Below are 17,228 nucleotides of genomic sequence, written 5' to 3'. Positions count from 1 at the left end.
AGGGAAGGAAATCAGAGAGGTGCAAGGATTGGGAATCTTGGTCCTAAAGCTATGAGTGGATACTTCTTCCAGGGGAGCTGAGATTTCTGGGAACCCAAGAGATACTGAAATGAGAGCTGAAAGAAGCACCAGATCTCAGAGCCACTCTATAGAAGAAATTATTTTAGCAGCAGCTAAAACGAAAAGCAACTTTTAAAAATCCCCCTTTAGGGACTGACAGCACTAAATCAGTTCAAATGAAAACAGGAGTTTTAGTATATCTGAAGAAAACACGAACATTCTAAAATAACTGAAACATATTCAAATATTTCCCATTCATAGTCATTAATTAGCATTACATTACCAAATTAATTTTTCTGAATGAAAACCTATGTTCCAGTCTTTTTCCTTTATTAAGAGTGAGAGTTTTATATTGTATAGTTTTGTTTCCCAACAGTGCCATAAGACACACTGTAGAGTGATATTTTGTTTGTAATCTAACAAATAAAACTTGTCTGAGGATCAGAGTGCAGAGGTAAACTACCAGTTAGTCATAGAGGCCAGGCAGTGGTGAACACACTTGTAATCCCAGCATACAGGAGACAGAGGCAGACAGATCTCTGTGAGTCCAAGGCCACTCTGGGCTACATGAGATTGAATCTGTCTAAAAGAGAAACAGCTCACACAAGGGTGATATCAGTACCTTAGGATAATATGCCTTTAATTCTAGCACTTAGGAGGTGGAGACAGGAGTGATATGGCTGGGCAGAGAGAGGAATATAAGGTGGGAGGAGACAGGAGCCCAGCTGCAATGTGAGAATTCATAGAGACAGAATCACCCCTTGTAGTCTGAGGATTTGGTAGCGGTAAATGTCTCTGTAGTGGATGGCAGGACTGCTTCTCTGATCTCTCAGCTTTCACCCCCTAACATCTGACCGTGGGTTTTTGTGATTATGAACATTTAGAATTCGTGCTCCAGCACTGTTGTCCCGGACCTTCAGTGGGAGTTTTGTGTTGCTCCCAAGAGCCTAGAGCTCATGCTGTTCTGAGAGGATTCTTTCAGTGGATGTGTTGCAAGCCTTGTTTTCTGTTGTGTGTGGAAGTCCAGGTTCCTAAACCCACCGAGGTACGGTTCACTGTGTAAAACACAGAATCAGCTTTTTCCCCACCCCACTATTTCTTTAACCTAAGTAACAAATATGTATCCAAAAAGAATTAAGAATAAGTCAAACATTACGAATACATCTGATCTGAAAAATGATAAATGGAACCAACAAAACAACAAAATATAAAAACCCTATGAAAATTATGTCATTCAAACCATAGCAAGCAAGGCAGGACCTGGCTTGGAGTATTGTGATAAAGCTGCCAGTTCACCTGCAATCCTATGTTCATCCTCACTCAGGTATTTGGATATGATCAGTAAGGAACTGGAACAACTGGAGCGCACAGCAGAAGAGCAGCGCCTGCTCCGCATGGACAGGGAAGAGAGACGGCAGCGGGAGTATACAAGAAAAAAACTCAATCTTCGGAGAAAAATCGAACAGGTAAGACGTGACTGTAAGTGTTGTGAGGGGAAAATACACAGTTTTTCCATTTGCAAATAAACAACGATAGAGGCAGATACCACAAACGGCATAATGAATGATTATTTTTAAAGATCAGTGTAAAAAAGTTACTATGCATTGTTTCCCTTTACATTCACTTCAGTGTGCATAGGAAATAATTTTTAAATTGCCTTTGGTAAAAAATGAACCATGGCTAATTTTCATTTGAAATTTAAAATTATTCATTTGTGTGTGCACACCGCATAATGCAGTGGAGAAGTCCAGACAGCTTACGGGAGTCAGTTCTTTCCTCTGCTGCGAGGGCCCTGGGAACCGCACTCAGGTGAACAGGATTGGCAGCTGACAGCCGGCGCCCAGCCTCTTGCTGGCTGTCTTAGCCCATTGGAAAAGCGCTGAATGGCTTTCATACATCTGTCCCCAGAAGTGTTGGGCCCTTGACTTGTCAGTGTTTTTTCTTGGTGATGGACAAAGCGCACCTGCCGTGAAAACAAAACGCCCTCTCCCCTCCACGGTAATTCTGTGGCCCCTAGGAATGGAAGACAAAGGAGATGCTGCTGCTCACGAAGATTGGAGAGGATGTCAAGAGAGAGCAGCGGGTAGAGGAACAAAGGCGCAGAAGCCGAGAAGAGAGCGACAGAAAGGTAATGTTAGCTTTGAGGGCTTTCTTGGGATGTTTGAAAAGGAGCTTGGATTTTCAGAGTAAATATTTGCATGACAAATTATTCAAAAACTATATATTCTGCAAAACTAAATGTTAAAAACTTAAGAACCAAAAGCCCGGGTGTTGCTGTGTGGCTAGGGCTCCAGGAAAGCTGCCGACTTCAGCCCACTGCGAGGCTGGCCTTGTGCCCACTGCAGCAGCCACTGTATCCAGATGAGCACATTTCCACGTGCTCAGTCTATTGCGTGTCGTGAGGTAGAAAGCACTGTCCCATTATTTGATGAAACCTCTTTCACATTCGTCTTCTAATAAAGCTAGCTTTAGTTCTCATAAAAATCTTACTTTCATAAAAACGTTCTTTTAGAGAATTCTAAGGTTTTGGTAAAAATTCTTTGTTTTTTCTTCATTTTTTAAAAGTTCCACTCTTTCTATGTTTAATAATATGTTGTGCTTTGTGATTTAGAATGTAAAGCAGAATAAGAAAAAACAGCAGCAAGTAGAACCCTTTACCAGCTTACTGTTAAGTACACACACACACATACACACACACACACACACAATGCTCTTGTGAATATGCATTTAATCCTAAATTATATCTTTTTTAAAAAGCTTTATTTATTTTTAGTTTATGTATATGTTTAACAGCATATATGTATGTGCACCTCATGCTTGCATGTGCAGAGACCAGAAGAGGGAGTCCAGTTCCCAGTAACTTGAATTCCATATGGTTGTGTGGGTGCTGGAAACTGAGCACAGATTCTCTGCAAGTGCTCCTAACACCCAAGTCCCCTCCTGCTTTTGATTTTATATCCTATAGTTTGTAGGTGGCTTCTTTATTTAACAAAGCACACGAAATGATCTTTCATGTTAATAAATGTACATCTAAAATTCTAAATTTGGGGTAAACTATTCTTGACAAATTTAGGTGTAAATTTTACAAAGTTTGATTTGTGTTGCAATATATCATTATACTTAAACTTCACAAAATATTGGAAATTGAAGTAGTTGTTTTATTTTTCTATAAAAATATCATAAATTGAAGTTTTTACTTTATTTTCCATTCTGCTTCTCACATGTGTATCTTAGCCTTGTTTGAGATTCACTAATGATGTGAATAAGTAGGCTTGTCTTACTTAATATAATCTGCATAATAACACCTCATATTCAGTGTTTCACCAGCTCTGTACACACACGTAAAACAGTTAATTGCAGTAGGTTTTAATAATAGAATAATGGAATAGTACTAGGCACAGCAGCTTCCCATGCCATGCATCTCAAAAGTAAAACATTACTTTTACTAGAATTAGCTTTGAGGTTCTCTGTGTCTCTTACACTTTTCATAAGCCTTAAAATTTTTTATTACTAAGCCAGGCTTTGTGGCACACGCCTTTAATCACAGCACTTGGGAAGCAGAGGCAGGCAGATCTCTGTGAGTTCGAGGCCAGTCTGGTCTGCAAAGTGAGTTCCAGGACAGCAAGAGCTGTTACACAAAAAAAACCTGTCTTGAAAAACTAACAAACAAACAAAAAATTATATTACTAGATAGCCAAAAGTTTTATCAGAAAGGAATGTTCGTGGTTTGTCAAATATTTTCTTTGATGATTTTGTTGAATGGTTTGTTGTTTATGGTTCTTTGGTGTGTATAAAATAAGTGAAATATTAAACTGTCATTAAATCAATTCATTTGGCCAAATTTTATTGTAATTTTTATGATATATAGTTTGATATAAATTGCCAGAAATTTGTGTAGAATTTTGCAGAAGAAATCTTAGCTTTATTTTTTTTTAAATATTTATTTATTATGTATGCAAATATTCTGTCTGTGTGTATGCTTGCAGGCCAGAAGAGGGCAGCAGACCCCATTACAGATGGTTGTGAGCCACCATGTGGTTGCTGGGAATTGAACTCAGGACCTTTGGAAGAGCAGGCAATGCTCTTAACCACTGAGCCATCTCTCCAGCCCCTAGCTTTATTTTTTTTTTTTTATCTCATGTAGTTTCTTTGTCTAGATCTGGTATCAGTGCAGCACAATATTCAGCTAGCTTGTAACCCTGACTGGGTTTCTCTTGAAACTCTGAGTTCACCATTTGTAGCAATTTTGGAGTTTTTTTTAGGCACCAATTGTAAAATATTTGTTCTATCTCATATTAGTTACTTTTCTCTCTGTGGTCAAATACCCAACAAGCAGTGACTTAAGGAATGGAGAGTCTATTATGGCTTTCAGTTTGAGAGGATACAGTCTCTCTGTATCTTAGGGAAATAATGCAGGATCAGTACAGCTGGTCACTGTGCATCTGCTTGGAAGCTCAGAAAAAAAAATGAATGTCTGTGTTCACCTCAGCTTTCTCCTTTTTCTTCTGAGGTTCCAGCCCATGGAATAGTACCACCCACATTTAGGGTGTATCTGCTCTTCTCAGTAAACAACCTTGCAGACCCACAGTGTGGTAAATATTCACGGTGATCCTCAATCCCGACAAGTTTGCAGTGAAGATCAACTGCATACAAATTACATGCTTTCCTCTTGCCAGAACCCTAACTACTTCAAACGCTGTCTATCTCCATGAAAGTCTGAGTGTTCTCCCTTCCTCTAAGATCATGGAATTCATACAAAATGCATCTTTGCTGGGTGCACTGAAAATTTCAACTTGAAGTCTAAGTTCATCTTTTCTAAGTTAATTATAACTGAATAATATATTTTTATAGGTCACATGGCCCTGTCTCTTTACAGGCCTAACATTCTGCAACTTGATGGCCTTATATTGACTTCTTGTGTTCATTCTTTCTATAACTTTGGAAATAATTTTGATTAATCAAACTTTTTATGATTTACTAGCTGAGGCTAGTATTACTGTTTATTGGAACTAGGTATTGCCTATAATTGAAGCAAGGGCCATTTTTAGCATTCTAGCCAGTATGACTCATGAAGCCTTTATAATGGGGCTTGTAAAAATGCATATAATTTTCATCTTTATGGAAATGCAAAGCTCTCTCCTCTCTTACCCCTCAGGATGTTCTGTTATGTTCTCTTGTGTACTACTTTATGTGCACTGATCCTTTTTCTTACAGAATGCTGAATAAGATGTATAGGGGCTCTCTCTGTGTATCTATCACTCTTCTGACATGTGCATGGTCAATAATATCCCAGAGAGTCACAAAGAAAAGTTACATTTCTAAAACTGCAATCATTCTTCTGAAGTATTCAGTGATGTAAACTGTACCTACCTAAGTGTGCAATCAGAAATAGAAATGGATTCCTTACTGCTCTCTAAATACTCTAAATTTACAAGTCACAAGACAAAAATAAGTGTTTATTTCTACTATACTATATGGTTTAAATATTTGTTTGGAACTTATAAATGTCAAATTAATACTCACCAGTATATTTTCTTTACTATTTTAGAAACAAGCACTGCTAGAGAAAAAAATGGCCTATCATTTACAAAAAATGCAGGATACTGGCTTAAAAGATGACATGGAAAGAAATGCATTTGAATATAAAGTACAGAATGGAGCTCCTTATGAATGTGAGAATACTGTGCCACTAAGTCGATCTGTGTAACATGTAATATCTTACATACTTGTACTCCCTCCCCACTTTATACGGGGTCCTAAACTAACGATTTCCACACGACTATTCAAGTTGAAAAGATCACACACATACACACACATACGCATACACGCATACACCAAGACTAAAATAATGTTATCAACTGGTTCAAGTGACAAATTTGATTTCCCTTCCATTTTTACACCAATTTCCTTAATCTTAGTATAATGTATATTTTACTACTAACACATTAAAACTAATGTGTAAAATAATTATTTATATACATTAACATTGTGTTTTGGTATGTTGTCAACTAGTAAGAATAGAAAACACCTGGTGAACTAAGAAGGTAAAGAAGGAGAAAGGTTGTAGAAAAAATCAGGGAAACATAGACAAGAATGGAGGAAGGTGTGAAAGCGGCAGAGCGTGACTGAGTGTGCCCAGTTCACATCAGGACTCACTACATAGACCAGGCTGGCCTTGAACTCACAGAGATCCGCCTGCCTCTGCCTCCCCAGTGCTGGGATTAAAGGCATGTGCCACTACCATCAGGCCTTGAATTAACAATCTTAAACATTGCTACATCATATCTTCTTTAGAAAACAGCATATTATTTTTTTCATAATTCAAAGTGACAAGGAATAAAGACAATTATTTTTACAATTGTGTAGCACAGTAGTGTTGTCTTTTACCAAGTGAACCAACATATGAATACCTATATACATAGCCACATATTTTTGCTTTTACTCATCTCAAAGTCAAATTCAAGAATCTCAGAGTCATTGTGGACTGATAAATCTTCATCAGTGTCATTATGCTGACCTGTAATCCTTACAGAAACTCAGGGTTAGGTGTAGGTTTCCTTCTTTCCAAAATAAAAATATTCTCTCCAAGTATGCCTTTTAAGTTAAAGACATAATATCTCAGAAATAGTCACCTCTTTCTATTTTCCATTTCTCCATCTTCTCCTCTCTGTCCCCCAAATACCACATACAGATTAAAAAGGACTTACTTCCTCTTGATCAAAAAAGGATATTTGGTCTTGGGTAATTCTATTATCACCACTAATAATGTCTTATTATGTTTTTAAGCTTCTATGAAGAAAAAGAAGCATTTTGATGATATAAAAGTAGTTTATCCTGATGGTGAAGATAGGACATGTAAAGGAACGTCAGGTAATTGAATATTTTAATACATACTCAATAAGCAGCACTCCTCCATGGCTTCTGCTTCAGTTCCTGCCTTGACTTCCCTTCCTGATAGACTATAGTGGTAAGATGAAATACATTCTTTATTCCCAAAGCTGCTTTTGGTCAAGTTTTTTTTATTATAGCAGAAGAAACTTAAGATAACCATAATAACAAAAATAACACAGTAATGCCACAAAAAAGAACATGTAGAATAATTGAATAAAACAGAATATCTTATAAGCCAACACTACCAAATAGCCAACTGATTTTTGACAGAGTTGTTAAAAGTCTGAACTGGAGAATACGATGTTGAGTTCAGCAAATGGATCTGGGAAAGCCGGATATCTACAAGTGGAAAAATAAACTAGATGCCCAAATCTTGCCTTATACAAAATTCAATTCCATATATATCAAACAAACACAACTGCTAGATAAAAAACTGTTAGTTAAAATATTAAAGACCTAGGCATAGGCAAGAATTACCAAATGTGATTGCACAGAATTAAATGACTTCACTTGAAATATGTTTTAGACAATAGAATGATTAAATGGAGGACAGAACAGAGTAAAATGTTTTCTAACTACACGTATAATCTTGGGTTAGCATTTGGAATAAATACATTCACACACACACACACACAGACAGACACACAAAGAAAAGAAAACAGGAAATCAACCAATCCAACTTGTAAGTAAACTAATGAATAGACACTTCAAAAGATGAGGTACAAATGGCTACCAAACTGATGAAATAAATCAACATCATTAGAAAAATGCAAGCCGAAACACCTGGCGAGATGGAAATCAAAGCACTGACATTCTTTTCCACTCCAGACCAAATTGCAGTCATTAAAAAACAAATAACAACACATGCTAATGAGGGTGTGGATTTCAAAAAGTGAAGGAAGTCTGTCTCTATGTGCTGGTGGGAACATAAATCAGTCTAATCACTTTGAAAATCTGTATGGATTTTCCTAAAAACTTAAAAATAGATCTACCACGTAAACTAGCTAAATCATTTTTGGGTATTTCCACTAAAAACTCAAACAAATGATACAGAGACCTGCACATCAATGTTTATTTCAGTACTGTTCAAAATAAATCATAAAATCAAGATTGGTGTCCTTCAACAAAAGAATAAAGAAAGTATGGTGTGTTTGCACAGCAAAATTATGTTTAATAAAAACATGGTAATTTAAAACAATGAGAGCGAGCCAATGTTTGCACTTTAGTGTTTGAAAGTTTGTGCAAATTTAATTTCCCTTAGAAATTTGCTTCAATCTATGAAGTCACTTAAAGTCAAGAAATAATTTGTGTCTGGTACATTTTTTGCAGAAAATGTTTTTAGAGTCATTAATATATTTATCTGTTTGACAGTAATTTACTCACATTTTAATTATTCATAAGTAGAAGCTGACATGTAAGTTTTCAAGAGCATTGTGTTTTATGTAAGCTTTCATATCATCCCTCTTGTATTGTACTTCTTTCTTAATCATTTGGCAATTATCTGTAATCTCTGCTGTGTTGGTTGATGTCTTTTCCTTTCCCTGCTCAGTCTTGTTTTTCATTTTTACTGAATTTAGAGCCGCCTGTTTGTATCATTACTTTTTTACATTTTTTACTATGTCTTTAAATGAATTATTTTCTCTACTTATTAAGTATCGATAGAAATATGTAAAGAAAAGTACTTAGACCCAACGGTGACAGACGTTGGAATAGGGCGATCACTTTGATAAAGTCTTTAAGGTGACTTAAAGGTATAATCGCCATATGGCCCAGGTAGTTTTTAGGATAAAGATTTATTCAATTTAACTGAAATAGATAGAGAGACAAATCAATAGTTTTATAGATCAATATGTCATATTGATCTATTGATATGTTAGATATATGTATAAAAATTCACAGTTCTTTTCAGAAATGGCCAAAATTGAAAACAACTAAGATGTCTTTGAACTGATGGTAGACTACAACGTATGGTATATCTATCTACACAACAGTATGGTATCTACACAACGTATAGTATATCTATCTACACAACGTATGGTATCTACACAACAGTATGGTATCTACACAACGTATGGTATATCTATCTACACAACAGTATGGTATCTACACAACGTATAGTATATCTATCTACACAACGTATGGTATCTACACAACAGTATGGTATCTACACAACGTATGGTATATCTATCTACACAACAGTATGGTATCTACACAACGTATAGTATATCTATCTACACAACGTATGGTATCTACACAACAGTATGGTATCTACACAACGTATGGTATATCTATCTACACAACAGTATGGTATCTACACAACGTATAGTATATCTATCTACACAACGTATGGTATCTACACAACAGTATGGTATCTACACAACGTATGGTATATCTATCTACACAACAGTATGGTATCTACACAACGTATAGTATATCTATCTACACAACGTATGGTATCTACACAACAGTATGGTATCTACACAACGTATGGTATATCTATCTACACAACAGTATGGTATCTACACAACGTATGGTATATCGATCTACACAACAGTATGTTGCCTAAAAAAAATCATTTTACTTACCCAAAAACAAAAGCAAAGGACAAGTGTACACACTGTATCATTTCATTCATGCAAAATTTCAGAAAACACAAAATAATCTTGAGTTATAGATCAGTACTCTTGAAGATGGAGATGGATTAATGACAGCCATCGCGGGGAACATTTCTATGAGGAATCCCAATATATTATTATATTATATCACTGATTGAATGATACTTTCAGTTGTCTGTGTCTCTTTTAGAAGTATTGTTGCTCAAGAATATTTAAAATTTAAATAACTACTTTAAGGAAATACAGTTTGTTGCACTTAACAGCGTGTTCAAAACCAAAGGATTTCTTCTCATTTACTCCTAGGACAAGCGTCCACTCTTGTTAATCAGTCTCAGAGTAGTTCGAAGAATGTCACGAAAATATCAGGATCCTCAGTTGCTTACCAGCCAGAGGTACAGAACAGCAATTTAGAACAAAAGGTAAAAATGTTTCAATGATGTGGTTAGTGTTACTTCCTCTGCTTAAGTTCCATTTACACATGTGACCTCTTTTACTAACCTGGCGTTATTAGGGAAAATGCGTTCTTGCAAGAAAAAGGGTTCCACTCCCCGGGCAAGGAAGTGTCAGCTTAGCTATATTACTCATGTACTGTGAAATTTAACAGAAGCAAATCCAGCCCATTACCAACAGTGATGATAATACTTCTATTTGTTGGTAGTCTAAAAAATGTATGCTCATGTAGACCAAGCACTGGGATAAGCTAAAACGTGGAAAAATAAGAAAATTGTTTTAGCCAGGCGATGGTGGCGCACGCCTTTAATCCCAGCACTTGGGAGGCAGAGGCAGGCGGATCTCTGTGAATTCGAGACCAGCCTCGTCTACAGAGTGGTTCCAGGACAAGCTCCAAAGCCACAGAGAAACCCTGTCTCGGAAGAAAAAAAAAAAAGAAAGAAAATTGTTTTAATTTTCTTATTGAATTGAATGCAAATTGAGTCAATTCTATGCAAAGGTGAGTGAGGCAGCACCCGTCTTGAGGACACAGAATCCAGGGAAGCATAAAGAAAGTATTTCCTTCATTGGGAGTGACTAATTTTTACTCTGGTCCTAATGAGTATTTTAAATAAGCATTTTATAGTGTTGCAGGATGTTTGAACTGGTAGAAGTATAGCTCCCTGTATCCTGTTGAATGACTAAGTTTTGGAACTATCCATTGAATGTCTCACTGTGCCTTTAAATAAAGTACAAACTGGAAGAGGAGTAAGGTCTATATTGCTAGAAATTGAACTCAATATTGAACTAGATTTGAGACAGCAAAAAGTATCCTGGGAAGTCAGTGATATGCACTGTGCCTGGTACACTTTTGATGACAAACTTAGAGCAGGAAGAGGAGAAAGCATCTGGATTAATTTGATTTTCTGATAGAAGATACAAAGGTCTTCCTGAAGTACTGTTACTTATATTTTCTATTTAATGTTTTATCATATAGAGAAATGGAATGACGAAAAAAACAAGTGATGAAAGAGGTAAGATTTTGAACAGTACTACTCATTTTGTTATTAAGTATATAATTATACTCCATTGTATGGTTTTAAAAGCGTTTTACCTAATTTTAAAAGGAATGATTAGTTCGACTTTTTTATTTTTGAAGTAGCCTTCCTCCAATCACTTCTTCCTCTTTTTAGTTTACTACACATCTTGCTGTGAAAGAAAATCTTTCTCTCTGTCCCATTGCTCTTCTGCTGCCTCTTCTCCCTATTCTTTCTTTCTGTCTGTCTGTCTGTCTGTCTCTCTCTCTCTCTCTCTCCCTCCCTCCCTCCCTCCTTCTCTTTCTCCCTTCCTCCCCCTCTCCTTCACCCCCTTCCCTTTCGCAATCCACTAAATAAACTCAATGCTCAAACTATCATAAAAAAAAGAAAACATCTTCTTAAAACAGCTTTTTGTCACTTTGCTTTTTGCCTAAAATCAATTTAAAATCCAGCTTTGTTTATTTTCTAGTACAAGCTGTAAGTTGTCATTGCAGACTAAATACAATTAAAACAGTCGATTTTGTCAATGGGCCTTGTTTGTTTCATGAGAGTAAGCTCTTTCGCTCATCACAAGATAAGGATTTCAGACTTTTTCTTTGGAAGCATTTGGGAAGAACTGGCATCTAGAAAGATATTATCCTTGGAGAAGTTAGCTTAACTTAAACAGATTGCTGACTGTGATTATTCTGGTGAGGGTAGCGGTTTAGTGGGAAGAATGTTAGAGCAAGCCTGCAAATTATGATTCTCCTTTGGCACTAGAGTGCTTTCATTTTTTATTTATTTATTTATTTATTTTTGAAAAAAAAAATTTCTGCCTCCTCCCCGCCTCCCATTTTCCTCCCCCTCCTCCTGCCCTCTCCCCCTCCCCCCACTCCTCTTCTCCCTCTCCAGCCCCAAGAGCAGTCAGGGTTCCCTGCCTTGTTAAAAACTATTTCTTATCTCTCCAGTCCCTTTAAACACATCAGCCAGAAATTCAGTTATTTCAGCTCAAAATTCACCCACAAAGACTACTAGACTTTCACACGCATCTTTGGGGCCTCAAAAAGAAGAGGTATGTAACATTTAATTTACTCTAAATTGAATCAGAATACATGAGATACCTTATGGTCATTTTAATATATGAAAATGCCACTCTTTAACCTTATAGTATAACTTAATCCATGAACTTTATCATACAATTGTAAAAATGTAATAACCCATCATCAGGGTGAACCTACACATAACCCTCAGAGGACTCAGGTGAGCTTCTTGGATGGTTTCTAATGACACTGATTTATCAGTTTTCATCAGTAATCAGATAATCTGCACATAAAAAGTTATCACTGGAACCCAAATGTATAGCCATTACATATGAAATGAATATTATTTATAAATTGTCAACCTATTACCTTAGGAATAAAATCAATATTATCATGGTGTTAATTTATTATGCTAAGGAGTTTACATGGTTTTCAAACATTTTGATAGAAGATATTTAATAGATTATCTCCAAATGAATTATTCATATTAAAGAAGAAAAAGACATAATTTTATGTGACCCATAATGCAGAAGAGCTGACATCAAATAATGTAGAATAAAAATGCAGAATATCTAAAATGTGTTTTGCTCACCATGATGGTATGCCTCTGAGATACATTTTATCATAAAGAAATATTTGCATAGTTAGTTCACTAATCTGTGATGTCACTAGCTTTGTCAAATTACTATCAGGAAAAATTTTAACTGTTGGAATAGCCACATTGTTTACCATACTTTAAAGCACCTAACTTTTAATAAATCAGGAAGACCTGTTAAAACAGTATCTTAAAACATATTGTAGCCACACTTTTGTTTCATCCATTTTCACAACATTACAAGGAAAAAGAGGCCAAAAAAGCACGTGTCAAGTTTGTTCATGCGATTGTAAGTAAAAATCGGCATGATAATATACAGTGCTGATTGATTATTGCAATACTCCAGGCTGCACAATGAGAACACTTCGTTACGTACAAGGAACCAGTTCACCTCACTACACAGAAACAGTATGTCTGAACTGTGCTGTCCACCTCTCTGAGCATTGTGTGCTCTACTCACTTTCCGTGTTACTCCTTAATGGGTAGCAGATGCTCACAGATACCAAATTTGACTGTTCTATGGCACTCAGGGCAAAACCTAAAATCACCAGATATTTTTCTTATTGCTTGCTTTCACATTTCAAATATTGAAAAATGAAGATGCTTATTGTCTATTTTTTTTACTGAAAGCAGGTATAGTGCCCAGAAAGGTACAGAAACTCACAATCACTCATGAAGGGTACATGCTCTCTTTTTCAGCACCACTGAATTGCTACACTACTTCCTATTAAATTAACTACTTTGCCTTCTTGATGTGTTAATTTAGAGTTACCAGAAAATGCTATATTGTAGAAAAGAGGCACCATAGCAGGGACATAGAACCTTCCTCTTGTATAAGACCATATAAGTCTTCACTTTCCATTCCTAATGCCAATTCCAACCATATCTAATTTCATTAAATTTTCTAATGATACTGTATTTGACATGAATAAAGTATATGCTGAGTATCAAAGGTAGGAAATCATCAGCTGTGTGAGTTATAGTATTGTGGACATTTTTTATTATATTAATTTTAATTCTATAAAAAATAGGTAAAAATAAGCACAAAATAAATATTTCTTACAAATGGAAATTTGTGAGAAACTTAACAATATTAATTTAAATTTAAACATAGAAATGTAAGTTGGTGATAAAAATTTGGAGAAATCTCTTGTTGCTGTTTATGTAGAAGGAGATGCAAGGGGACTGGAATGGAAGACCAAGCAAAAGATCAAGTTACGTTGCTGAGCCAGGTAAGCATCAGCTGGAAATCATGCAGCTGTTAAAACAGTCTTCCACCAGCCGCTTGCTGTACCGTTCCACATTCTCTGCCAGTTAAAGTCTGAACGCAGTGATTTCTGCTCGGTCTTGTACAGTGAACTGAACATAGATGGAAAAGGTAGTCAGGACTGTTTCTTAGAGCTTTGACCCTGTAATGGAAGAAACATCTAGACACACACAAACCAAGTTTATAAATACAATAAAGAGTGTGCATAAAACTACGCCATTATTTGAGGCATGAGGAAAGAGTTTTCTGATTCTGATTATTTATTTTTGAGGTTTTGCTACAATCATATCATTTCCCCCTTTTCCTACTTCCCTCTAAACCCTGCCATATATCCTGACTTCTTCTTATTAAGAAATATATATAATTAATGTATATTTATATACATATATATTCCTAGATGCTTAAGTACAACATGTTTATTCTGAATGATGTTACTTGTATGTTTGTTTTCAGGGCTGAGCAATTGACATGCTCATCCCTGAGTCCCAGAGGAAGACTCTTCTGCTGTGAACATTTATTAGTTACCCAGAGTTCTTTGTGTAGGGTTGAAACCACCTGGACGTCCCACCGTCTACTGTAGAATGTCTATTAATTTGTCTGTGTTTTGCTAACGTCCAGGAAGTGATTTTGGTGAGAGTTTACAGGTGTCATTTCTGAGTTTTCTAGGAAGCACAGCGGCAAAGCATCCTCCCTGTTTCGGTAGATCCTCTATGTTTTCTGTCCTCTCTTTCTCAATGTTCCAAAAGCCTTCAAAGGTTTCATGTGTTTTAATTTCATGTGGGTTTTAATGAGATATTTCTTATCATCACATCAAAATTGAGACAACATTTCCTAACATTTTATGGTTATATTTTTATGTCTTTTTCACTTGTCTAGTAGCTTATCTTTTCCTATCTTCCAGACTTTGAGGCATAGTTTACAAATAAAATTTTATGAATTCATAATAACCTTCCTAATCATTTAAGACATATCAAGTTATTGATACACACACACACATATATATGTGTATATATATATATATATATATATATACACTAAGGCAGTTGATATATCTTTCACCTCAGTTACACTTGTGCATATGTTTTGCGTGTGTGTGGTTAGAACACAGAATATATTCCTTCAACAAAATACTGCTAACAAAAATCACACTGCATAATGAATCCATAATATTTATTAGTTTTACAAAAGACAAAACTGTGACCAATATCACTTCATGTCCCTTTCCTTCAAGTCTGTCATATTCAGCTTTGATGCGTTTGATAGTCCATGTGCCACATGTAAAGGAGAACATGCGAGAGTTGCAGTTCAGCACCTCTGACTTACTTCATGGGACATAATGCTCTCCAGATTTGTGTGCTTCCCTTCATGACTTACTTCATGGGACATAATGCTCTCCAGATTTGTGTGCTTCCCTTTTCTTTTGTTTTTCCTTCCAAGACACCCTTAAGCTTTTTACCCTTCTGCTCTCACCTGAAGATCCATCTTTCAGTGTACAGCAAAGTGTCCATAACAACATACTAACATACTAACATATTAACAAATACACAAAGCTGAGTTATATACTGTTGATTTCAATACTTGTTTTTGTTTTTTTTGTTTGTTTGGTTGGTTTTTTTTTTTTTTTTTTGAATTTTTCGAGACAGGGTTTCTCCGTAGCTTTTGGTTCCTGTCCTGGAACTAGCTCTTGTAGACCAGGCTGGCCTCAGACTCAGAGATCTGCCTGCCTCTGCCTCCCGAGTGCTGGGATTAAAGGTGTGCGCCACCACCGCCTGGCTTGATTTCAATGCTTGTTGCATCTATACACAGCATGTGTACTTTTATACTGTTGTTATTATATAAAAATGCAGAATAACAACCATTTATAAATGCACTGTGCATTGTTTATTTTGTACTATTATAAATTAGAGTACAATGTGCAGGAGATAAGGATAGGTTATGTGAAAATCCTATGTTATTTTGTACCAAGGACCTGCAGATCCATGAACTTCATCTTTGTCCTCAAACCAATATCCTAATGATACCAAAGGATAACTCTACTCTACATACCAATGTTCTTTATCTACTCATCATCAATATATATATTCTTTGTATTAGTGCATTTTTGTTCCTATAACAAAATACCAACCTGAAACAGGACCCAGTGTCTTAAAAAATTCCAACTCTTGGCTTGACAAATTGGCTCATTTAGTCATTACTTGAGCCCATTCAGTAAAGTGATTTTCTGTGGTGATTACTGTTAATGAACACTCTTTCATGTTACGAGAGGAGAGAGAGAGAGAGAGAGAGAGAGAGAGAGAGAGAGAGAGAGAGAGACGAAGAGACAGAGAAAGAGAGAGAGGGTTTCCTTTTAATGAGGGATTCACACTGGCCTGGTATTGGAGCATACCAGGATAAGCAGGCTCTCTACAGAGTTCACGGGATCTGCTTTAGTCCATCTCCCCAGCACAGGCTTTAAAAGTGTACGCCACTACATTTGACTTTTTTCTGTGCACTCGTAATCTCAGTATCTTCTCCAAAACCATGAAATACATGGAAACAAAGCCACACAAACTGAAAAAGGTATAGAATTTAATATAGTTTATATATATGCTATTCACTATTTGAAAAAATTAAGAATTGCTAATTAATTTTGAAATATCTCTAAATATAAACACAAATTTTCTCTTGACAGTTAATTCTAAGACCTTTGTTTCCTGTTTATTTGCATAATTAGCATACACAAATCTACATATTTTATCCAGTAAAGCAGTGCAGATGTTCTGAAGAAAGATCTTGCCTACGTCTTTATCAACCATAGACAGAAACAGAATATTATGTTACATACAAAGTAACTCGGATATTTCAGTGGAACAAGGCAAATGACAAACTGATGAACAACTGCTAAGGAAGCATAAACCAAATAGTATATTCCATGAATAGATGTTGCTGAAAATATTATGGTAAAACTATTACATTTTCAAGATACACGAGTAAGCTTGTAATTATAGAAACAGGAATTTTTGGTTTTTTAAGTTTAATACATATTTCATTTGTAAAAATTTGTAGCAGGAGCTGCGGGCTGCGTTCCTGCCGCCCCAGCTCCTGGGCCGCCTGGCTAGCTTATGCCCCAAAATAACAACATACAAACTCTATTCATTTAAACACTGCTTGGCCCATTTCTATTCATGTGTGTAGCACCCCAAGGTGCGCTCACCGGGAAGATTCTAGCCTATGTCCATCCTGGGTCGGAGCTTCATCGCATCTGCCCCAGAGAGGAGAGCTATGGAGTCTGAGCTCACTTCCTCTTCCTCCCAGCATTCTGTTCTGTTTACTCCA

General features: G+C 36.1%; 1 protein-coding gene across 1 annotated transcript in view; it reads left to right on the top strand.

Annotated features, from left to right (window-relative positions):
* Fsip2 (fibrous sheath interacting protein 2) overlaps positions 1-17,228 on the top strand; it is a 66,272-nt gene that overhangs the window by 7,360 nt on the left and 41,684 nt on the right. Inside the window, exons 6-13 of the mRNA XM_057755786.1 lie at positions 1,385-1,526; positions 2,078-2,188; positions 5,609-5,732; positions 6,847-6,930; positions 9,870-9,985; positions 10,993-11,029; positions 11,980-12,083; positions 13,815-13,878. Of these exons, the coding sequence (XP_057611769.1) occupies positions 1,385-1,526; positions 2,078-2,188; positions 5,609-5,732; positions 6,847-6,930; positions 9,870-9,985; positions 10,993-11,029; positions 11,980-12,083; positions 13,815-13,878 (782 nt within the window). The remainder of the gene's footprint in view (positions 1-1,384; positions 1,527-2,077; positions 2,189-5,608; positions 5,733-6,846; positions 6,931-9,869; positions 9,986-10,992; positions 11,030-11,979; positions 12,084-13,814; positions 13,879-17,228) is intronic.

The sequence above is a fragment of the Chionomys nivalis genome, chromosome 22 (genome assembly GCF_950005125.1).
Source record: "Chionomys nivalis chromosome 22, mChiNiv1.1, whole genome shotgun sequence".
Classification (NCBI taxonomy): domain Eukaryota; kingdom Metazoa; phylum Chordata; class Mammalia; order Rodentia; family Cricetidae; genus Chionomys; species Chionomys nivalis.
This window is presented reverse-complemented; position numbering and strand designations above follow the sequence as displayed.